The following is a 19,610-nucleotide window of genomic DNA, read 5'->3' on the forward strand; positions in this document are numbered from 1 at the left end:
AAAGCGTGGCCTTATAAAAATAGAACACCCCATTGTACGCCATCCATTTTTTTCCAAAACTTACACAAATAATCGATCCGTTACGAACATTATTAAAAATGAATTTTAACGATACAACTGAAAATTTATGTTTATTATTATATTATTAAATTGAACCACGTCGAGCCCAACGGGGTTTCAAATACATTTTGAGCGACAAAAAGATTGTCCTTCGATAGTATGCATAATGTGCTTAGTAAAATATACATTTAATGTTATACAGTCATACTCGTTCAACATAATATAATCATATATTTTATAAACACTGCACCAAGGCGAGGTGTGCTTTTTTCCCCCTTCTTACAACAGGGGTCTGGTTGCATATGGTGTTCGCGTGTGTATAATAATACTACGATTGTATACCTACAATTATTATATTATTATATAATGATACAATAATATTATTATACATTTTTAATAATTAGATCGATATCGTCTGGCACAGCAATGCGCAACTGCACTACCCGTTAACAATAAAAAAATAATAATTATTACTATTCGGACGGTGTAAGCCCGCAAAATAATGCAGTATAATATGTTACCATTTTTTTACTGAATATATAGATGATAATATACAAAAAATCCGTTATTATGTTTATACAGGATGGTTCATCAAACACTATTTCTCTCATTTTTTAATTTAATAATAAATTTATTCAAAATTAAATTTTTAAATATTTTAATGTACGCCTTATTAATTATATTTTAAAATTCTTGAGATTTTTCTTATTATTTAAGAAATGTCCCCGGTCTCGTGGTAATACTGCAATTTTTTTCAAATGAGTATTTATATCCCTTACCCTCTTTCTTTGTTTACTGTAAAGTATTTTGTATATAATTTTTTTGAAAATTATGCAAATGTATAATAAATAGTATACTCCTTAAATTGGAAACTGCTTAACCAGTACAAAAAATATAAGCAATTTAAATATATATAAACGTTCTAAAATTCAGATTATAAATAACTGAATTATTGAAGAAGAAAAAGGGGTTGAGCGTACTTGGTGAATCACTCTTTAAAATTAAGTGTGTGCATCGTGTATGTGATACCAGACCACACAGAGTGCAAAATAATGAACTGTAAAAATATCTTGTTCAATACGATCGACGCGTAACTGATATATTTTTAAGATGAATATTTTATATTATCAATTCGATTTATAATTGTTGACACATTGTTCACGGATTTTTGGTTCTAATGGTAAATATCATGGTTTTTATACCTAATACTAATAAATAATTTTTCCTCTGTTCTTCGATTTATGTATATTTTTTAAGTATAATCCAGAATCAATTGTATCAAAATGTACTCATTGACTGCCCCTTGTGTACAGTATACACGCATATGCCTAATACACGTACATAATATTATATCATGTATTATAATATTATATAATAATAGAATATTACAAATTATTTATGCATTTATCAAGACGTAGTTATTGAGGGTACTGTACGATATTATACAGAGATTGGTTTTTCGATCACAGCATTAAAACATTATGAAGTCGCAATAAGGTTTGATTCGCTGTAAACTTCGCACAATATTAACGATATTATGTACCGAGATTTGAATGTTTCGGTCGAATCGTCTAACACTGTGTATAATAATTTTATTATTACGCACATAGAAGAATAGTTGACTGTGCGTGTTTTGCTTTTTACGCTTATACAATGGCATACAATGTACACAAATGCATGCACTATACAATGTATAGTATTTAAGCAGATACACTCGATGCGCATACATTACGTACTACTGAAATGATGTATCACGACTTGTAAAATTTTTATATATTGTGCGTGTCTCGGCCAGAACAAAAAAAAAAAAAAAAATTAAATAAACAAACATCTGTTACGAAAAAATTGTATAATCTATACGCTAAAAGCGAGTTAAACGATCGCCGGAAAAGTCGTCACCACAGTTTTTCCGACGTATATTTCGTTTTTTATAAACTATATAATATAATGATATACGCGCGTACACCGCAGACGAACTTATCGATTTGGTATTTATTGTTGTACGCTACACATACATGTAGTATATTATATGTGTGTAATGATAACGATATTATTACATGTTCTAGGTATATCGATCGCCGTGTGTTTAGTTGTCGGTATATACTTACACAATGCGTTGAGTACAGAGCGATCCGTTTTCACGACTATAATATAATTTTATATACGATACGTCTGTAAGTACGTTTTCGTAGTTATTCTGGTTTTAAAATTTTTATCGACAACAAAAATTTTATTCTCAAACAGATTCAGAATTCTTTTCTAAAATATATGTTCAGCTGGTATCAAATATTTTTATATTATCGAGAGGCATTTAAAGTTTGAATGACCGTGTACTAAAATGATAAAAGGTTATAAGCTATTATAAGCCGCAAAAGTCGATGCGGACCACAGTCATTCAATATTTTTCGATATCAGTATGTCAGCATTTTTATACTTTAATAGCATTTCACTGAAAACTATGGGTTGTCATAAAAAAAAAAAAAAAAAAAAATAGTAAACACAAACAATAATTATATTCTGATGGAAAATTATGATACGTAACGGTTAAAATTTATTTTTATAAACAATAATTAGTGTTAATAATATAATACACATCACCGCATTATTTCACCGCAAAAACAGAAGATGACTTAGAAAGATAGAGTGACCGTGTAAATGGATCACTCCGTATAATATAATATTGTGTAACGCGGCCGTAGACGCCAAACGCGCGAGCGTAAATCGTTTTGTTTCGTTATTTTTAATAACGCACGCGATACGAAAAGTTTTCTTTATTTATAGCACCGATCCCATATAACATATTAATATATAATAATAATAAGAACGTCGTACAAACTTAAATATATTATACACACTGCAGTCGTACGTACGTATGTAAGAGAGATAACTGCCGCTGCTGAATGTGTTCGCGTCTTCTCTCCCGCGTGGGCGATGGTTCTGCAGTAGGTACCTACATAGTTTTTTTAGATTTTTTTATTTTACGGATTTCTCGCGTCTATAATTTAGTTAGCCCGGAAAAGTTTTATTTATTTATTTATTTTTTTTGTTTTTTTTTTTCTCTTCACTGCGGTGTTTGTTTTTAATAGCCGACTTCCGTTTGATGTCCACTTCGGTATATTATTTTTACGCTCGCCGGGGATACGTATACGCGTATAAGTATTATATCCCGTGATCGCGTTTGTGGTATAATAACGATAGTCTGATAACGTTGGGATTTGAAAATAAAACGAAAACTTTACAAAGTACTATTTTATATATTATATACGTATATATATATATATCACACACTTCTCAATTCTTGTTTTCTGCGCTCGAAACACCATCTGGGTGTGGTGTTGTGTTATTTGAAGTTTTTGTCACCGTTGTCCGTTGCAGGAGTAGTACACACAGTACTATACTCGTCTATACAGTGTACACACACACACACACACACACACACACACACACACACACACACACACATATATATATTATTTATATATATATATATATATATATGTGTGTTATACGCACCTAGTCGCGTAGAGGTTAAGTACATTATACAATAAATTATATATACTTATTACCGAAAATATAAGAACCGCAATGCCTTGTGTGGTTCTCGGTTACTTTGCCACCCACCGCCTGCAACGACTCACTTTTCGCACACTATATATAGATTATAGATGTAGACCTATATTATTCCTTTACCGTAAACAGGCACCACGCGGTAGAGCATATAATAATAATAGTAATATAATATTCGCAGCGGGTGTATCATCGCATATATATTATTTTCATACACGACGTGCGTAAAATATGTTAGTGGTAAAGTCCATATGTATGTATGGAGAAACGAGCGCGCGGTCATCCCGTAATACATATTATATTATGTACATACACACTACGGGACTCTGTGAATATGTGGTCCTTCTCAGCATATTATAATATATTTTATAGTTTGCCAACCCCGTGGGTCGACAGGTCTGCTCCTGTATAATATTATAATATAAAATAAAATAAGATATTATACATTTTGCGACTGGATAATATTAATAATACATATATATAGTGCTGTACTGTTAAAGCTGTACGCAAGGGATGGGATAACAGCGTTTATTTTTTAAAGCTTGTTAAGTAATTGTATATCTAGATATTTTTTGGTTTTTTTTTTTTTTGCATACCTACGTAAGATACTATAGTATCTATACGTACAAAAATATTAATTTTTTTTTTTTTTTTTGAGGAGAATGGATAATTTAAAAACAAATTAATATTTTATTCAAATAACTTTTCAAATTGTTCTCATGCTATTACTTTCATGACGTACTGTTAGACGGAATCACAGAAGTAATCTTGAATAGCTTGCTCTGCAATACAAATTGTTTTCTTTTTTTTTTTTAATATGTACCTAGTAAAACAAAAATAAACAATTTTTTTTCAAAAACATATTGATCTAACCATTTTTATTTTACGAATATATAGAATTGTAGACTACTTGAATAAAAGATATAGGTAATTGTTTTCAATACCTAGAATTCTAACAAATATATATTATTTTCGTAATTTATCTTATCGTTGTACTTTTTAAGAACCATATATTATTTGATAAATAACCATATTGATTATCGAGTTCAATAAATAATAATTTAATTTTACATTTTAGTAGCAAATTGTGTTTGTTAAAAAAATGTATGTATCTAATTTCTTACATTTAATTTTTTTTTTCATATATCTCACCTATTTTGATTATACGTAAACTTAAAATAGTATTACACCATTTTTCAGTTTGTAGTATGATTTTTTATGAATATTTTCTAGGTGAACGGTTTAATTCTTTCGGTGTTCACGATAGCAACGGTTATTTTTATTATTATTATTATTATTATAATTATAACACGCCGACAAAACAGTATTAGTAGGTATAATGAATTGCAAAAATACATCTGTCGCCAATAAATATTGCAGTTCAACTGGAAATGCAGAAATAAAATTTGCATATATGATTGTTTTGTTATTATACCCACTATTGCTACCTACCTGTACTCTGCAGCCTACCTTATACGTAATGTAATATGTGTTGTATTATAAGTACTTACAAGTAGACAGTGGTAGTCAGTATAGTACAACATATAACAATAATAATTATTTTATGTAGATCATATTTTTTAGATTCAATATGCGAACATAATTGAATTTACATAATATATGATGTTGGTTTATTCTTTGATTCGCGTAAAATGTTATCATTAAGCCCATGCGACGGTATATCATTATTATTATTATTATTATTATTCATATACACGTAGTATAAGCATACGTATAATACTGCAACAGCTGCGTTGTACACGAAACAATATCTTTTTCGTGTACAGTCCCTTGTATATGCGTTTTGCACCACCGACACCACAGCCCTCGGTTGTCGTAAATATAATATTAAAATGAAATCGTCATGTATACCGGGTGTTTCTAAAAGACATGACATAGTATCTAAATTCAATTTCAAAGTATAACTTTCCAACACTTTAGATTTACTCTGTATAATGTAGACATTTTGTTGATACCTATATCATTCCCGTTCATATTTTACGAGTGATGATGTTCGAAACGCCCTTACCTGCAGAACGCAAATAGATATCAGTGACGTGTTTACTGGCGGCAGAATGGAGAAATAGAATTTCTATGTCCGCTCTCAACACCACAAGTTTAAAGTTTAAATTTTGTTGAACTACGAAAACCATATATTATCTACATACCCAAATAAGTTAAGCATACTATATAAACTTCTAGAACAAACATTATAGAGATACACTTTTATCAATTATTTACAGTAAATAATAATATTAAAACAAAAAAATCAGTTTAATTTTACTTAGAATATATTTTATTTGTTGACGTATTAATAATTATTTTTTATTTTATGATAATATAAACCGAAGCCCAATGAAACAAGTTACTATAATAAAAAATATAACTATACCTATTAATTTAAATTAAAAAAATAATTTACAAACTCAAAAAGAAAAACTGATGTTCTTATTTTTAAGTCATATAAGACGGCATATTAAGAAAGAGTGAAATAATAATAGTTAGAAAAGGAAAAAGGAATATAGAAAGAAATATTGGTTCTCGTTTGGTGAGGTGTGAAATTCTAAAATTAATAAGGAAAAGCAATGTAGTAGAATCAACCTCATCTGCCAAAACTTTTCTCTAAGAGTTTAAATTAGCAGCTAGTCTCCGATGTGAAATATAAGAGAGATTTTAAGCTTATTGGACTAAAGAGTTATCTTTAACTCACGAAAAATACAAAATATCGATCTAAAACGAAATAATTTACGTTGAACTATTTTCCACGTTTAAGAGTCATTAGTGGTGATGGATTCCAAATGACAGAACTGTATTCAGGTAGAAAACGAACTTCTGAACAAAAAAGAGGTTTGAATAAATCGTAATTTAAATTCGAAGCACACTCGTTGAATAAGTTCAAAAACTTTTGGGCGCTTTACAGCATGTTTTCTCAATAAATGTAGTCTTGGACATAATATAGGGACAAAATAAAATCCTATGTCATCGACGAAATTATTTTATAGGATAATTATATAAATTTTGTACAACTATACACAAATATATAATTGTAATAAGTAATTTCAAACGGAGCTTGAAAACTATTTCTCTGATGAAAAATCCAAGTATGTCACAGATCACGCGTATACCTATGTAAACCAGCCAGCCGACATAATCATTACCATGTTGGATAATATTATACACTGTATAAATATGAAGTACCGACAATATCTGTGAAAAATCTCTTGGCGCTTCTAAAACAATCATAATTTTTATGATATTTGCAGGAATTTATAGCGATCGTCCGGCGTCACGTGATTTTGATTATGAATGATTATGAAACTTTTTTTTTCCCCGTCAAAACAAATTACGTGTACTAGCTATTGCAGCGGTTAACGACGGCGTGATATTTTCATGTGGTTTTTCGATCAACGAACACTTTTTGAGGGGTGACGAAAATCCTTCGTCATGCGGCACTGCCTTGCCGCAGATTGAAGTTCGGACCCAGATGTTATACATAGCACCTGGTTTAATAGTTTTCGAGAAAATAGAGAAAAACGGGGACGAAAATAATGCTGAAAAGCACATCTGCAGCAGCGTCTAAACGAAAAGTTAGGCGTGGATGGTGGATTCAATGGGCGATCTCGTGCGAGAGCAATAATACGCGTACTTCTATCCCACCGGATTCAAAAAAAATAAATAAATCATCGTGTTAAATAACACGGTCTCACGATATAAAAAAAATCCAAACTTGCGATATAATTATTATAACATTAATGAAAGATTTTACGAGGAAGATAATGTCTCATTCGTATTCTTTTGCCGTATTTTCTCAACGTATCAAATAAAACGCAATAACCTTATCATATTCAATTACTTATAACTCATTTATACGTATTGAGCAGGTATATTGTATTACGCGCACCCGAAACGAATCTATAGAAATATAATATTACTTTGCAGTATATGTGATTACAGCTTATTTACATACATAATATTTTAATATATTGTATATTTGGATTCGTTTAGGTTTTCGGTGTATATGAAAAGAAAAATGAAATAAAAATATATCACAATGAGTAACGTTCGGTGCGCAGGTACATTTTATAAAAGTAGATTTTTTAAGGCATACACTTGTACGTATTCTTGAAAAGTATTAACGTGCTTGAAAATTATTTTTTCACAGGATTCAAATTCTTTAGAAAACAAAATTCTTGAAAATAAAATATATTTTACTATTCCTTATCGTTGACATTGTCATTTTTTATATTTGTACTTATTTGAGAGAGCAACAAACTTTTTTATTCATATATAATATGTAAAAGTGTTTAAAGTTTAGATTAGCGGAATGCATGCAGTACCATAGGGAATAGGGATATAACGCTAAATGTTGGTTCACTATAATCAAAAATGTAAAAATCATAGATTTAAATACTTTTAAGTTATACCTATCTACACATTCTTAAATCGATTTTAATTTATTGAAATTTTCAATCAAATATTCTAGGTACTGTCTCAAAAAAAAAAAAAAAAAATTATGATGACAAAAACAGTTAAAATGTATTTTTCTCAAAAAATATATTGTTTTTATCACGACCAAATATAATGTAAAAAAAAAATACAACACTAGAAACGTTGATGCCATTCGAGAACATAAGCTTTTAACTTCGAAACAATCGCCTTGTAAGCGACAGGACAATTATTATTTTATGTGAACTCGTAGGAAACAATGCATAATAGTGGAATATAATGATATTTTTTTCTATGTTAACGTTGAATGCTGATCGTCAAAGAAAAATGTAAAACATTTAGTACCCGAGTGGTATTACGTGGTTCCTTACATTTCCCAAGATGTTGCCAACCGGGACTTGTGCGACAAAGGTATTTCGTCCTGCAGGAATATGCTAATATTATAATATAATATGGCATGATATTAGATATTCATAGATGATGCAATGGACAGACGGACTACGTGTACGCGAAAACGTATCCGCGAAACCCGCCTACGACGTGTCCCACAAAGAAAAACGGAAAATTGTCAATCGAATGATCTCGGTGCGTGGGTAGTGGATACTTCCAATAAGGTATATCGTCAGGACATACCTTTGTATCCGTATACCACGTGCTCCTCGTGGTCGAGTTATTTCCCTATGCTGGCGGTGTTCAACGAACCGCAAATAGGGACTGATTACCGATTCCTTTGAGTGTTACTATCCAGCTATATAAGTGTATATCATAGACACACACGACGATTGGTATGGCGTTTCGATTAGGTATCGCAGGCGACTGTCTTCGTCACAAATAAACGCGTATATACCGCGTAATTATCCATCTCCACCACAGCCATTATGGTTATGGGGGAATTTGCAGCTTGTACTGTAGTTTATTATATCATCTTATGTATATTATATTGTTTTCCAAGAAATAAAAATTATATATAAAGTAAAATACGAGAGGTATCCCCCATCACTGCTGCAGGCTGCGGTGAGTATATTTCGTTCGAGTCGGACTACACGCGGACCGTAAAAGTTAAGTAAAACGAAAATAAACAAAATTCTCGTATCATTATATTGTATGTTAATGTGTCTGCAGCGGAACGTCACGAAACGGTGTGCTTTTTTTTTTTGTTAACCATTTCGGTAAGACTTTTACAATAATAATATTATGTACACAACATCATCGTACTATAGGTTTATATGCACGTATACAGAATTCTGTAGTGGTATATTTATGGTTTTCTGTTTTTGTTTAGGCGAAGACTGGGGGAGCTTAACTTAAAAGCACAAATATTAATAGATCTTGATGAACAAACTATTTCTATAAAAATCTTGACACTTATCAAAATCTAACCATATTAAAAATATAGAAATACAAATAACCAGACGTTATTTCATAAAATAGTATTGTTATGTAGGTACTTATGTATATTAAATAAATTATTTTAACATAAAAAGTAAAAAAATAATAATAATGAAAGCTGTTAAGAGTGGCATATCACGTTGGTTACACTCTTTCAGTAAATATATAAAATTAAATATTATTATAGACTATCGTACTGTAGCTAACAATATTTTGATAAAGTTGACATTACCTATACTAATATTATATGTTATTCATATAGACTGCAAAATGTATAGTGCACCTGCTATATTTTATATTTATATATAGGCTTAAAATAATAAAATATAAAATAGTATACCTACGCAGTGAGTCGGACACGACGATATTGAACATATCTATTGAAGAATATGTAATATTATTTTAAGGGTATACAATATGTAGATGACAAAAAGTATATTGAACATTCAATATTTCATGCGATTCAATTTAATACATATTATAGTACCCCCATTGATTATAGGATAGACAGATAGGCAGAACATGGTATACGGATTTTCGGTTATTAAAAATGTATTTTATAATAGCTGCCAATTGGTATCATTGTATAAATGAACATTACATTTTATTATTATTGACAACAAACAAAACATAATATTTCTGGACCATTTTGTGGCAGTGACGGAAACAGCAATAAGCCGTTCTTAGAATCGTACTATCGCCATAATTAATAATACATTAATACATCGTTTTGTATCCAACTAGGGAGCAATAATTGACTTACTTTTCAATGTTAAGATTCAGTATTTAAATTTCCCTGTGCTTTACTGGATATCAGACACATTGGATTTACCAAATTTTTACAATAAATAGAGCATAGAGCAAATCTTTATCCATATCGTAAAATTTTTATTTATATTTAATTTTAATACTCAGTGATTTTTGATGAGATAAAAATAATAAAAATGTAAAATAAAAAAAAAAACTAATTATATTATGTTTGATTTATTAAACGAATTATAGAACGCAACAACAAAAATAATGTATTTACTTAAATTATTATTATAATTTATAAATAAAATAATACAATCGTGTTTTGTTATTGATTAGGTACTATATAGGATGTGTTAAACTAGAAACTAATGATATAAATATTTGTATAATATGATGAAAACTGATTCTGATTGAAGATTAACTATGTTTTATTACACAAGGTAATTCTATAATCAATGGCATCAACAATCGTTTGAATACGATACAATTTTATCCAATTTTTTGTTCGTTTTCAGACATATCATGCGCGGTGTACGATTCACAAATATTAAGAAAAACCTTAATGGTTTTTTAAAACTAATAATTACTAATGTATATATCTATGACGTACATAGAATATAAGTAAAAAATTTGATTTTGAGGACCGACCCTCATACCCCAACGGCCGTATTTTTGTACAAAATATATAGGTGCGTACTATTTGATTGAGATTTCTAAAAAATATTTTGTCGCAATATGACGGTTGTATTTCGTTTATATTTTTGATATTTTTATAATGAAAATTGATGTTTACAATGGTGAGTGAGTTAGGACTTCCTCCGTTCTTTCATGTTATAATATTTAAATATAAAATTAAAACACCCCGCAGCACCGCTAAAAAAAAAATCCTGGTTACGCGCTTGAATTGTATTACACCTATATTACGCAGACAGGTGCGCATAATCGTTTTACGCCGTCATAATATATAACACGAAACAATCTTGACAAATATTTTCTCTATAAATAAAATCGTTTATAGTCACAAAATCGCAGTAAAACAAAACTTAGGTATAAATCCCGCAAAGGATTTCGTTTCACGTTACATTATATGATATAATAATATATACCTACACTCTGTATGCACGCACGCACGCACTCTGAAGCTGTATTAAATAAATCCCGTAATTTGTGCTTGTTCGGCGTGTTTCACAGCATCCAGAATCCTTGGGCGGACGTGTGTGTGTGTAGTGTGAGAGGGAGAGGAGGCACGCGTATCCGGACTTCTCTCGTCGTTGCCGCCGGGACCGCTGTAGGACCCTATTTATCCTTCGGTCTAGGGATTTTTTTTTTTTTTTTTTTTAATTACAGTAGTGTATTATTATTGTGACGGTAAAATAGCTGCAGATGCATAATATTCCAAGAGAGCGACTGCGACGGGACGCAGACGGAGAAAAACGGTCGAGCGTGGCCCATAAACTTTGCAGGAATTTATTCTTTGACGATTTTGTGCTACAGCGTAATTTTTTTTCCACCGACTCACCTTCTCATCCGAAACCGTTCGCTGGCATATATATGTGTATACATATTGTATAATATAAACTACGCACGCCGATTTTTATAGTAGTATAGAAGGTGTCTATATATTATACGCGTGTTAATAATATTACTATATTTATAGATCTATACGTGTCCTCCACCCACGGAGAAAAGTTTTTCGATAAATAACAATAGGTGATATATATATATAATATAAAATATTTTTATGGTCTGCGATAGGCACCTATATCTATTTCGACGGACGTTCAATAAATTTAATTTTATACCTTTCGTACATCCGTGCGCCGGTGATTTGTACTTCTTCTTCATCGGTATATAACTATTATTATTATTATTTATATACATGCCCTCCTGTACAAATTCAATATAAAATTATTGTTTTCTGAACCTTATAATTTACAACATAGGTAACTAAATAATAATAATAAAAACAGTGTATCTTAATATGTATAGGTACATTGTAATAAAGACTGTAAATATAATTCAAAAACTAGAAAAAATAGCTTAGACTAAATACTTTTATATCCTAAAAATTCAAAATAATGCACTTAAACAATAAAATGTATTGATAGGTAATTATTAACTAATAATTTTTTTTTTATTTATAATGCATTTTGATGCAAATAACATTCCTTGATAAATTTAAATAAAAGTTTTCAGGGTTGCACATCTTTAAATCTTCTACGTGGATTTGTTTAATCTAAAAAAAAAAAAGAATTATTCTCATTTATTTTACTACCGCCAATCCTATAATATCGTTTTCTACGTGGCACAAATCCGTTTAAAAATTGTGATTTATAGTGTTCAATCGGATAAAATCTTGTTAAAACGTTTCAATCTTAAAATAAAATTTATAATAACTGGATTTCAATGTTAAATGCTCTAAAAAAGGAAAAAGTTGTTAAAAAAATACAAAAATAAAACTCCTTTTTTGATTCAAAAATATACGAAACGTATTTATATTATGAAATGAGCATACACACATGACAATCTCATTCAAAGTACATCAAATTCACAGCTCTAATTATGATATTGTAGACGGCAACCACAAAACCGATACGATCTAATCAATTGTATCATAATAGTTAATAAAAAAAAACAATATGATGTAATTTATAGGTACTCGGGTACTTAACAGATGCAAATGGTTTTTGGACATGATACTACATACGTATTATGGAGTTTCAATATTTTATGGTCATGGCGGATATATTATATTCCCTGCGGCCGAGCATGTAATACAAATATATTATTATAATTTACCTATGGAAAAAGAGTATTTTTTTATTTCGAACCCGGAGAAGAAAAAACATGGTATAAAAATCGGTTTTTTTAATAAAATAATTTCATTTTATTCATTATCGGAACAAGGCAAAACCAAACTTATGTGCAATGAATAATATGGAATAACCTAACATATGATACAAGTACTCACTTACCTATAACAACAATGATAATAATATTGATACTAATAATAATCGTTTTCTGAAAAATCCTAGCCTCAGTAAAATTATATCATTTTATCGCTATAATAATTTATATTCTCTGCAGTAGACTTTCGGCGACCATAATATTATATTTGTATTATTATTATATGTCTGTCATCGATGACGCGAAAAAGCCCGTTTAAAACAATTACCGCCACATTACATAAGTATACCCTTACAAACATCAACAACAGTCGGATGGAAGGTATATATGTTTTTTTTGGTGTTTTTATCATTGTTTTTATTCATCTCGTTTTTGTTTTGTCGTGTTCTCATCAATCGTAAATCGGTTGAGCGAGTTCGTATAATTATTGCAATAACCCTGCAGCTCCCAAGTATCCAAAATATATTAATATATTTAGTGCCCAGTAAAATTCGTTCGCGTGCACTCCGGAAAACGTAAATTTTTGTACACGGCAAATATTATAATTATTATCATAATGCTTTCATGACCTCCGCGTCGACTTTATTACGCGTATTAAATTATAATTTACACATAATTTTCATCCCACGAAAACAAAAACGATAGAAATTTTTTAATTTCAAATGTTAAGTAGCCATGCGAGATCGACCAAATAAATTGCGGTTGTTGTGTTTATTATTGTTGGTAACAATGGTAACACAATGGTAGACCATATAGCTACAATTCTTGCTTCGTCCTTAGAAGCTTTTTGTTTAATTATTTCATACACAATAATAAGTACTATACAGAAATATGATGTTATTGTTGTGCACAAGAATCGCTAATGCTATCATTTTGGTGTTATCATCATAATATTTCAAATATTTATAACTACAAATTTCAAAATACGGCTTTACATTGGTCTGCAGTTGTCCACCATCTTAGTTCCCTCGACATATATTTCTTATGATTGCGTCCATTTGATAGTCATGTAGTATTATAATAATATGTTGTATACTACGTGTGTACGTATGAGGATTTTTACGTACGATATGATATAGTGAAAAAGATTTAATTTTTCAAAATGTGCGACTTCTTTTAAAAATGTATTCATACTCCGAAAATAACGTTTAATCAATAAACTACGAGTTTGGAAATCGCGTCTTCGACTACATTTGAATATTAGATTAAGGAAGATCAGTATACATTATAAATCCTCTGTAATATCATTCTTAGCACGGTCATAACTAGGTACAACGTTATTGATCCAGAAGACTGGACAATTTTTATAGCCTGGAAAAAAATGTATTTAATTATTTTATGTAGCTGAGTTAGTTCACGGATTAGAGGCGCCACGTTCAAAACGAAATACGGTGCAAGTAATGAATGCAAACGATTTTTTCCTCCCCCCCCCCCCCCCCCGAAGCAGTATGGCCCAGAGGTCGTTGACTCGTCGACGGGTACTCATTATCATAATTATTATTTGGCTAGCGTCAATGTGCGATCACGTCAGATATTGTCCCCCGGAAAATCGGATTATCGGGTACATTTCGTTTTCAGAAAACATAATAACGGGTACAAGTAATAGGTATTATATTCGACCCGACAGTTCTCAGTACTTTAAAAGCACGCATACTGCTAAAACACTGCAAACTGCCCTGATTTAATCCGTATTGATACATTATATAAACGCATTATACCGATGTAATCGTCCATAATGGTTTCGGGCGTGTGTTGGTTTGTTTTTCATTAAAACGTGATAGCTCAACATTTTGATGTTAACATATTTTTATTTCGAGATGATTATCAAACAATGTCTTCTATAAACGAATAAATTTTGATGTAACGTGCGAACATAAAGTTTTGGTCATGGTCGTCTTGCACGAATAAAAACAAACAAAAAAGTAAAACAAAACGGTCAGAATATAAATGCAGTAATTTTAATTTATGATAATTATTTTGCAACTTTTTTACCGTGTTCTTAATTGTATAGGGGATTCGTGGGTGTAGTTTTGCGTGCAGGTTTCTAACATCAATAACATATATTTTATAAGGGTGCAACTAAGAATGAAAAAAAAAAAACTGAAGGTATTACACATTTTATAATAATAATAATAATTTAAATCAAATATTTATGGTTGTAAAAAAAGTGAACAAATAGATAATCGTTCTGCGGTTCAATAGATGCCAAATGTCCCTAATATAAGTATCCATATTATGTCCGAGCACACATTTGGTTTCCAAAATAACGTAGTTGTATATTAATAAAATAGATATAATAATAACAAAAATGTAATTTAATTTCTTATACATCGTTACACAAATATCAACTCTTAAAATCATAAAATTCAGTCGATTCATAACAGTATAATTGATATGATCAAAAATATATATTTTTATGTAACACATTAAGTAATAATATATTCAAATGCTTTAATGGTATACGTGTTGTACATTGTGAAATTAGTTAAGTGTATTACAATAGTATAGAACTCATTATTTTCATCAACTCGAAATCAATGTTTTTTTTTTTTTGCGATCTTGAAGTTTATCAGCTTTTTTTGCACCATTCGCGCCGAAAATTGTTAGCTAACGTGAACGCGCTGTATTCTACAAATCTACATTAAAATACGTAAGACGAAATCGGAATATTTATTTAATTCTAAATTCTAATAAGCACTGAAAATGAGATAACAGTATTTTCTACCTAATTTTTACGGGCCGTAATCTGGCATCTGAATATTGAACAGAAAAAAAAGTCACTTTGAGGTAAAATCAGAGAATGCCCGTCGAGTGCATCTAGTCATTATCTATGTCACTGCAGGATGTTTTCAATTTTAATTCAATAATATACTTACCTTGCTTGCATTTTTATACAGAAAACTATTTTAAGTATTTCGTTAGTAGGGTTACCAACAGTTATTTTAATAACACGAGTAATATTACCGTTTTGAAAACTATCTGTATTTTATTCCTCGATTGTTATAAAAAGTACTCCGACTAGAAATATAGTACCTGTGTTGGCGTACGATTACAGTAGTCACACGTTGTCGTGCAATATTGGACGCTCCCGAGCATCTGAAAAAGATAACAATATCATATTATTATTTATTAAATATAATTCGTGAGTTGTGGACTTAACGACACAAACTAATCATATTTTGCTTTCGTCCGGTCGCACGGCACATTATCCATCCTCCCCTTCTCCATGCCCACATAAATACACGATATACAGTATACGCTTTATTACATTACACCGACTTGCGGTGTACTTTACACTGTACACGACTTTACCACTATGAGTGTGTGTGTGTGGCTCCCTCACGCGCGTCTTTAGGCGGCTCTTAATAATTCTCGAGCACGCTCCACCGACGACGACTACGACGACAGCGACGACCACCACGTCCCCTTTGTAATGATTATATTCTCGTACACACGTTTTCGCCGCAATCTTATAATTCGCGTCACGCTCCCCCCGGTGTGCCACCGACCGCCGTCTGCAGCAGTTTTTTTTTTTCCTTCCACACCCGTCGTACCGTGGCGAAGGTCCTTTTCTCGCAGAAAAGTAAAAAAAAAAAAAAAACCCTCGCCGTTACGGTCCGTCGCCATCACCACCATTGCTTGCATCTATAAACCTCGTATGCACCAGGGACAGCAAAACTACCACGTGCCGAATATATAGGACTGTTTTCAAAACTTATAAAAGACTCGTGGGTTGGTGTGAAAAAAACTGTTCTTTTAGAATGTTTTAAAAATTAACGAATTATAATATTATTATTATTATTATACTGGCGTATACCTATATACACGTACCCATTATAATTTACCAACTTATAATATACATTATGAGACAGTTGTAGTGGGTGTCTCCTAAATGCATAAATACATATTATTTAAATGTCTAAATATAACTTTTTGTATAATAACCACGCAGGCGGACGACAGAAAAGCGTGTCCAGCGAGTTATTTTGAATGATAAAAATAGGTAGTAATATTTTTTTAGCCGATATCGCAAGAAACTGGGACATATTCATTATAATATGATATTATGAACCCATTATTATCTATGCCTCGTCACGATTTGCCACTGCTGTAGACTTTAATCGCCAGCTCTCGTTGAAATTTAATTTAAATAACTCATCTTATTATCATTATAATAATAGTAACAAAACGTTTTCTGAGATCTGCACCGATGCAACTGCGTCTCTAAAATAATTTACTCGTTAAAGTGACGATTTGAATATCGCAAAATATTATGCTTTACACAAGGACACGCGGGAATTTTCTTAAGATCGAAACCTCTGTACAATGCGTATTCGTGTGGTACATTTAGGTCGACTCGGGGGCGAGATAAAGTTATTATATAGTGTTATAATACTCGTCACTCGATCTGCGGGGAATAATAAAAACAATTCAAACGGTTATTAAATAAAAAATGTTTTATACAGTCGATCCGTCTTACATATATATATAATCAAAATGACCCGCACAAACATTAGAAAAAATCACTTATTTTTATATTATAAATGCCTTAACTATGTTCTAATTGCAATTACATCGTGTAATTAATGTTATATTGGCACGTATTATATTATGTACATAAACATTATATATTATACAAAACAAGTGTGCCGGACGTCGATAATAGGCACGTCTAGCAACAAAAACTTATTAAAAATGAATGAGCGGATTGTTTCTTGTATAAGTGGCTTTTTTTTTTTATTTACTCTAATAATTGACAACAATAGTAGCTATAGGAATGAGACATGACATCGAGTCCACAACTATATAATTTATAATAATACTAAAATCTATAGATGAAAATAATTTTATAAAATACACACAATATTATTTTCGATAAAATATTTATTATTCGTATACTCGTATATAGCGATACATATCACGACGATGGCTTGAATGGGCCTAATCGTTGATATATTGATTAAATTGCCCCTCCCCTTATTCATTTCGTGGAAGAGGGTAGTTTTATGAGGTTTAAAAAAAAAAAAAAAAAATTCAATATAAAAACAAATATAGCACATAAATAATATGTTTAGAATTCGTTGTCATAATTCGATTACACACACACACATACACACATATGATGCGATATAATGTATAATATTTACTACTAGCTATTACATAGCATAATATTATAATCCATACGAATCGCAACTATATCGATGTGTTCTGTTTTACTTATGTTTTTCAGACTGCTTCTGCCCTCGTCCGTTATAATATAATATTATAACACAATCGCACGTGTCGTACGACCACCATCACCACCGTTACTTGCAGTACACATAGGCAAGTTACGGGACGCCCAGCACACCGCCCAGCGAGCCGAAAAACGGACAGAAGAAAACAAAATACATCAAACCGGAGAGGGAGGAGAAATCGTTTGCCACCGTCGGTCCACTCTACGGTGATCAACCAATAACGTCCGGTGAGCACTGCGTGAGCACTGCAGTCGTCAATAGTGTACGTGTAGCGAATCTCACGTTCATTGCCATTCTTGCACTATACGCGACAGGTAGTTCCGTCAACCGGATATTTTCTTTACAGTCCGTCTCGAAACGCTTCAAGCGCCCAAAAACAAATACACTGCACGCACACGTCCGGAAAAATAAAATAGACGTATTTTTCTTTCGTTCACAGAGAACACAGACAACAGCGATAATATGGCCGTTGTAAACATGAACAATTTGCTGAACGGCAAGGATTCCAGATGGCTGCAATTGGAGGTATGCCGGGAATACCAGCGGAACAAGTGCTCCAGACCTGACACGGATTGCAAGTTTGCGCACCCGGCTGCCAACGTGGAGGTTCAAAATGGTCGTGTCACCGCCTGCTACGACAGCATAAAGGTACTTGAACGAGCGCGTGCGAATGTGTGTGTGTGTGTGTATGGCATTTTATTATTATTATTCCAGAGAATGAAACTCCCCAGCTTTCTATCTCGAGTACATCGACGTCACTCGGAATCATCTGCATGCATACTTATAACTAGGAACCGGAATTATATTCTTTTGAAATAGCCAAAATAAGATGCTAATATTCACTTAAAAAGTAGAAAATATTCTTTCAATATTCTTTAAAAATCATAGTAAAATATGCAAAAAAATATGCTTCTTTTAAATATTCTCTTGAACTAAAGATATGTATTTATTTGCAAAATAATAAATATATATAAATAGATACATAATAAAAAATACTACATGTTAAGAAAAGTTTGATTAAATTATTTATAATAATATTTAATGTTTAATTATTTTAAATTTTTAACTAAGAAATTTTTTTTAAAAAAATATCGAACGTTCATATCAAACATGTAAGTTTTTACTATACAATGAATGGAAAAAGCAAAAAAAAAAGGTTATCAACTGCCCCCTTGATTAAAATCCTAGCTACGCCCATAAATATCTATAAAACTTAATCGGTATACTCTCTAATATTCTTTATTACACGAA

The 19,610-nt window shown here is 31.1% G+C and overlaps 1 protein-coding gene across 5 annotated transcripts in view; it reads left to right on the top strand.

Moving 5' to 3' along the window:
- The window catches only part of LOC112595320 (protein muscleblind), a 113,440-nt gene that overhangs the window by 20,316 nt on the left and 73,514 nt on the right, over nt 1–19,610 (top strand). For 3 of the 5 annotated variants that reach the window (XM_025340464.1, XM_025340470.1, XM_025340467.1), the window contains 2 exons: nt 18,353–18,673; nt 18,799–19,007. In XM_025340464.1, coding sequence (XP_025196249.1) covers nt 18,822–19,007 — 186 coding nt within the window. In that variant the 5' untranslated portion in view covers nt 18,353–18,673; nt 18,799–18,821. The remainder of the gene's footprint in view (nt 1–18,352; nt 18,674–18,798; nt 19,008–19,610) is intronic. The other 2 variants (XM_025340465.1, XM_025340466.1) reach the window with 2 other exon arrangements.

This window comes from Melanaphis sacchari, unplaced genomic scaffold (assembly GCF_002803265.2).
Source record: "Melanaphis sacchari strain LSU unplaced genomic scaffold, SCAv2.0 Contig26_pilon_pilon, whole genome shotgun sequence".
Taxonomy (NCBI): Eukaryota; Metazoa; Arthropoda; class Insecta; order Hemiptera; family Aphididae; genus Melanaphis; species Melanaphis sacchari.